We start from the raw sequence: 6,370 nt of genomic DNA, 5'->3' as shown, positions 1-6,370 counted from the left end.
TGGGTGGCCATGGTGGGTGTGGCCAGTTCAACGTCATTCATGTTGGGAGGGGGCACATGTGGTGGCGAGAGCACTCTGCCAGCAAAAACAGGCTCCTGAGCTTTGTTTTTGGCTGCAACGGCTGTCAGGTTCCTGAAAGATGCCCTAATTAATTCATGAGCCTCGAGCCAATTTCAAAATAAATCCAGCCCTCCTCCTCCTCCAACCCTAAGCCAGTGAAAATGGAGCTTGCGAGGACTGCCCATGACCTTCTTGAGCTCCGTTTTTGGCTCTAACAGCCTCCTGCAACTCTCTGCGTGCGACCCTCTCAAGCTTCATTTTAACTGGCGGTGGCACCGCAGGCCAGAGCAGTTTCACGTGCCAGATTAAGTACCGCGCTGGCTGGGTCTGTCCTCCAAGCTTTGACACTCCTGATGTAGGCATTTCTGGGAGACATACTTGATGGCAGTGATATAAGTAGGAACATGCATATGTCTGTGAGTAATTATACATATAGTGTTACAAATAAAAGCTTTTCACCTGAAATATGGTTCTTTCCAGTTGAGTAATGCATTCTTTATTCAGCAGTTTCCTGTCACAATAAAGATATACCTGCCTATGTGAACTAGGTGTGGTTTATTGTTGTTAAAGACTTTCCTAAGTCTTACCCCACCCTAAGATCTGGATTAAGGTGTATATTAATAATTTTTCTTAATCAGAGCCACACTAGTGCTTTTTTCCTGTATTGTATTGTATCTCTTTCATGCAAATATATTGCTTACTCTGGATATTTCAGTCCCAGGGTTTTCTAACATACCATGAAGCAGAACAATTGTAGCTTAAATACCGTGAGTTGACCCATAGTAAAAGGCAACAGGTTGTCTTGTTTAGTGAAATACAATCAATTTCAAAATGTTTATCTTCAAAATAATCTCACTGATGACATCTAGTGGCTATGTGATTTAAGTTAGAGATGAACTTAACAAATCACTTGTATTATCTTTGTTGGGATTTTACTTATTTAGTTGCGTTTAATTTTGCACCATGAACATTTTTTGTATTTGTTCACTTTAGTTAATTAATTACCAATGCAAATAGATCTCAGTGGATACCAATACTTACAAAGTTATGTAAATATGTTAGAACTGCCCTAGATATATTTGCACAGGGACATAGAGATTTTACCAATATTTTGACATCATCAACAACAATAATACGTGTTGGTTTTCTTCATATGGAACTGTGTAAAAGGTAGGATTTGCATCAGGTTTTTTTTAATTAATTGCCATTTGGCTCATAAGTACACAATTGTCTCAAACCAAACAAGTTTTTGCATGTATTGGTTTAGAGTTAGAAAAACTGGAGATGTTTGATCTCAATGCATCATAGCCACATAGAATAATAACCATGTGTGGCTATTACAGAATATATCAACAAATATATGTTGAACAGCATTTTCATTCGTATGTATCTCACAGTTGGGCATTCTTGATCCAAACAGCTTTGTTTCTATATCCACAGACACTTCATGCATATTTAGTTAACTCCATGACTGCAGCATTCTGATCTTCTAGCCAAGAGTCTTTACATATACAAGTGCACAATATTCTAGCCCTTTAAGGCAGCCCTACCATCTAAACCCCAGTATAGAGGGACACGGTGGCTAAAACGCTGAGCTTGTTGATCAGAAGGTCGGCAGTTCAGTGCTTCGAATCCCTAGCACTGCATAACGGAGTGAGCTCCTGTTACTTCTCCCAGCTTCTACCAACTTAGCAGTTCGAAAGCAGGTAAAAAATGGAAATAGAAAAATAGGGACCTTTGGTGGGAAGGTAACAGTTTTCCGTGCGCTTTCGGTGTTTAGTCATGCCAGCCACATGACCATGGAGCTGTCTTTGGACAGCACTGGCTCTTCGGCTTAGAAACAGAGATGAGCACCGCCTCCTAGAGCCGGAAACGACTAGCAAACCTGTGCAGGGGAACCTTTAGCTTTATCTTTTAAACCTCAGTAGGATCAATGGTGAAAAGTTTGGCAACCAGAATCCAATGTCTGTGAGAAAGAAGCCATAAACAACTTGCAGTCGACAAAAAGAGACAACTATATTACAGCACTTAAATGTTTTTATTGTCCCTCTTGAGTAAAGCCTACTCTGAGAGTCCAACAGTTCATAACTATTGACAAAGAATTATGAAACACAGTTATACTTTTTTGGTATTTTCCTACTGATATACTAGAGAGATACAAGAGCTGGTAATATGGTATCTTTGTCTAGTTCCTGCCAATGGAAAAAGGGGACGTGTTTGATGATGTTTGACACTTTTACATTTGAAATAAAAAGAAGTATGTATAAAAACACTGTGCAAAGCCTTACAACTTTATAAATGAAGTTGGATAATACAGATTAATTGGAAAAGTTGGCCCTTAACAGTTTCTTAAACAATTCTTATTTTCTGGTCAAATGAGTGATGTCCATTTTCTAAGACAACTGACACTCTCCAAATGTTTGGATGCAGCCCCAGGTTTTTATTTATTTAAGAAAATTTATATAGCCATCCAGCTTACTCTCAGTGACTCTGGGCAGCTTACAAGGATAAAAACTCAATGTAAAAATTTATAGCAATGTATGGCTGTGAAAGTTGGACCATAAGAAAGGCTGAGTGCCAAAGAATTGAGGCCTTTGAACTATGGTGCTGGAGAAGACTCCTGCGAGTCCCTTGGACTGCAGGGCGATCCAACCGGTCAGTTCTAGAGATTAACCCTGATTGCTCTTTAGAAGGCCAGATCCTGAAGATGAAACTCCAATACTTTGGCCACCTAATAAGAAGGACTGACTCACTGGAGAAGAGCCTCCTGCTGGGAAAGATTGAGGGCAAAAGAAGAAAGGGGTGACAGAGAATGAGGTGGCTGGATGGAGTCACCGAAGCAGTAGGCACGAGCTTAAATGGACTCCAGAGGATGGTAGAGGACAGGAAGATCTGGAAGAATGTTGTCGTGAGAGGTCAGACAGGACTTTGCAACTAACAACAACAATAAAAATAAAAAAGCAATAATCCCCTACACCCTAGGGACAACAATAAGATGAACCATTTGAGGCATCCCCACGCTCGTTGGCAAAATGAGATCTTCAGTGCCTTGCAAAATGGTGTCAACATTGGGGACAATATTCTCTCTGTGGGAATGATATTCCACAGAGAGAGAACTACCACGGAGAAGGCCCACAAAGAAGACCCCTTTGGGAGAGGAGACCTGCCTCCCCATTCTGATGGGATGGGTAGATGCGACCACAAAAGAATGGTCCTTTAAATAACCTGATCCCAAGCCAGGTAGGGCTTTGAAAAAGACAACCAGCACCTTGAATTGAACCTGGAAGCAAACTGACAATCAATGCAACTCCTGGAGGAGAGATGCCACATGTGGATATCTAGACTCAGGGATGGACTGCTGGGGGTTCACAGGGGTTTGGGAAAACCTCTAGCTAAGATTTTGTGCAGTTCACAGCACCCCCAATCCTACTCCTGGATGGCCCTGCCCATCCTGCCCCTCCCCTCCCCGGAGTTTCCACGCTGCCCATTTTGGATGCAGGTAAGTGCAGGGTCCGCATAGAGGCTCGAGGAGGGTGAAAAACGGGCCTCCTGGAGACTTGAGGAAAGCTTCCGGAGCCTGGGCAAGGTGAAAATGCCGCTTCCCCCCACTGTGATGCAGGAGGCCTACATGGCCATGCCCATCCAGCAACCGGGCAGAGAGCCCCTTTGAAGCCAACCCCCATCTAGACCTGTACAAAATCATGCAAGCTGCTGCATTTTGAAGTAACAAAAGCTTCTGGATACTTTCCAAGGGCAGCTCCATGTAGAGCGTGTTGCAATAGTCAAGACATGAACTGACTAGAGATTGGGTGACTGTGAGCAGGGATTGTTGGTCCAGAAAAGGGAATAATTGGCACACAACCCAAAGTTGCACAAAGCCCTTCCTGGGGCTGCCACTTGTTTCTTGAATCATGAGTCCAAGAAGACTCCAGAGGTGGGTTTCTGCCGGTTTGCCCCAGATCAGGTGAACTGGTAGTGGTGGCGGCTGGAGGCTCCACCCACCTGCCTGGACACTTATGAACAGAAGCTTCTATGCATGTGCAGAAGCATCGTGCAAGCATGCGCACAAGCAAACCAGTAGTAAAATAAATTAAAACCCACCACTGGAGGACTCCTAGATTACACAATGGTTTCACTCCAAAAGTTGCCATTCTTCTGTAGTTAAATACATGGGAAGTAATAATATTAACTGTTATAATTTAATTTACATTTAATTTTTATCCTGTTCCTTTCCCTTTATGAATATAGCCGATCATCCAGAGGTAAATGGATTTCAACAAAAAAAAATTACACTCATACAAATAGATATCATGAAAAGGACTGAGGATTGCAGGTCAGTAAACCAGAGAAGACAGTGATATTTAAAATTAAAAAAAGAATTCTTAAATGCATCAATTTTTCCTTAAATATATCCATCCATCAATTTCTGTGTTGTCATTTCAATTTCAGGACAGATGACAAATTAACTATTTTATTAGGATAAAAGGTCAGCAAGTTATTGATTGATTGCTGCATGTTCTTTAACATGTCCTTCTGACTTGTTACCTTTCAGCTGACAATTGAAAATGAGGAAAGATTAAGTCACAAATTGTGTGCAGGCTAAAATTAGTAGCTACATATGCTCTTAACACTTTTTCCTTGGAATTTGGTGATAGAATGGTCATAGGTTAAGCATTCCAGTTAAAGTAATGGAAGCATGAAAAATTATTCCAATTATATAAAGACATATTTACTAGGTGGTTTTTGTTGACAAGCATGTTATATACGCTTTGAGTGCTTTGGGCCTTCCGCCCCTATTGTTGCAGTTGGCTTCTACAAAGTGCATAGAGTTCAGAAATGACTTCAACGTTGCATGGAGAAATGTATCATTTAAACCGTTCTGCAATTTTTGTCTTTGGTACCATCATCATTCAAAGAAACAGCCAAGCTTATGACACAAGCTTCTCAACTGGTCCAGTAGACGAATGAAGCCTTCCTTTGAGTAACAGGTAGTTCTTATCTGGAGCAGAGTACAGATCAGTGTTTTCTTCTGCTATGCTTTCGGTCAAAGATTGCTCTTCAGACAGAGTGGTTTCTGAGGTAGGAATGATGATGATGTGTGGAAGAATGGGAGTTTCCAAGGAATCCTGGCTACTACTGATTTGGCCTTCGTGGATTTCTGCTTGAGAGGTGTCCAGGCTCTTCCCTCTGCTGCTGGCATTCAAGTCAAATGGAAGAGATGTTGCCCTCAAGGAGCTGGTTAAGAGGAGCAGTTCTGGAGCATTTAATTTAAGGGGTCTTTCAAGTTGTTCTTCTGGAGAGATGGAAGATACTGAAAACTGTGGGGCGGAGGGGAACCAGTGAAAATTAAAAATATTAGTTTTCTCCACCAAAAGTGGGAGAGATGTTCTCACATTGATAAGAAGCCTAGTAGGTGTTTTCAAAGGAATCAGGAGTTTCCAAATCAAGGAGCAGATTGCTTTCCCCCCCCCAAAAAACCAATCCCCTCCCTTTTATGCTAACAGAGCATAAAACATAAAATTGTTGCTGGATACTGCCTATATCAGGGGTGTCAAACTTGATTTCATTGAAAGATGCATCAGGGTTGCGTTTGACCTTAAGGGCGGAGGGGTGTGTGTGACACAGGACTCGTGTTGGAGTGACCAAGTGCTAAAGCAGAACTACCCTGATTCCCTCTCTCATCCTGTCTCATTCTAATCTCCTTCCTTCCTTCCCTCCCTCCGCCCTTCCTCTTCATTCTCCTTTCTGCTTCCATCCTTGTTCTCTTCCCATCTTTTCTTTTCTTTTTCTTTCCTTTTTTCCTTTCCTCTTTCCTGTCCCTACTTGCATGCTCAAATGCAAAAGGGGAAACATTTCTCCTTTTGTTTTGTTTTGCTAGCCCTCTGCAGTGAAAATGGAGCCCGAGGGGATACGCCCCCCCCAGGTCCCGTTTTTGGCTGTGATGGCCTCCTGTAGCCCTCTGCAAGTGAAAACGGGGTGCGGGAGGGCCATGTGCAGCCCCCCGAAAGTTCCATTTTGGCTGGTAAAGAGCTGCAGGAGGCCATTGTGACTGAAAATAGGGCATGGGGGGGAGGTCTGTTTTCACTGGCAGAGGCCCCATGGGACAGTCCTTTGCTATTTGCAGGCTGCCCCACAGGCCAGATCTAAGCACCCTGGGGCTGGATCTGCCCATGGGCCTTGAGTTTGACATCCCTGGCCTATATAGAGATGATTCATTTGAAAGCAGAGTAGTTACTGGAATTCTGTGCTTTAGTTTGATTACCAATAAATAATACTAATCAGGGCACCAAGAGACTCATTTGAACTGCTT

General features: G+C 42.6%; 1 protein-coding gene across 2 annotated transcripts in view; it reads right to left on the bottom strand.

Annotated features, from left to right (window-relative positions):
• Nucleotides 1–4,240: 4,240 nt before the first annotated feature.
• OPN4 (opsin 4) overlaps nucleotides 4,241–6,370 on the bottom strand; it is a 36,609-nt gene continuing 34,479 nt past the window's right edge. For both annotated transcript variants that reach the window (XM_032224590.1, XM_032224591.1), the window contains one exon: nucleotides 4,241–5,378. In XM_032224590.1, coding sequence (XP_032080481.1) covers nucleotides 4,989–5,378 — 390 coding nt within the window. In that variant the 3' untranslated portion in view covers nucleotides 4,241–4,988. The remainder of the gene's footprint in view (nucleotides 5,379–6,370) is intronic.

The sequence above is a fragment of the Thamnophis elegans genome, chromosome 9 (genome assembly GCF_009769535.1).
Source record: "Thamnophis elegans isolate rThaEle1 chromosome 9, rThaEle1.pri, whole genome shotgun sequence".
Taxonomy (NCBI): Eukaryota; Metazoa; Chordata; class Lepidosauria; order Squamata; family Colubridae; genus Thamnophis; species Thamnophis elegans.
The sequence above is the reverse complement of the archived record's forward strand: the minus strand, read 5'-3'. Positions and strand labels throughout refer to the sequence as shown.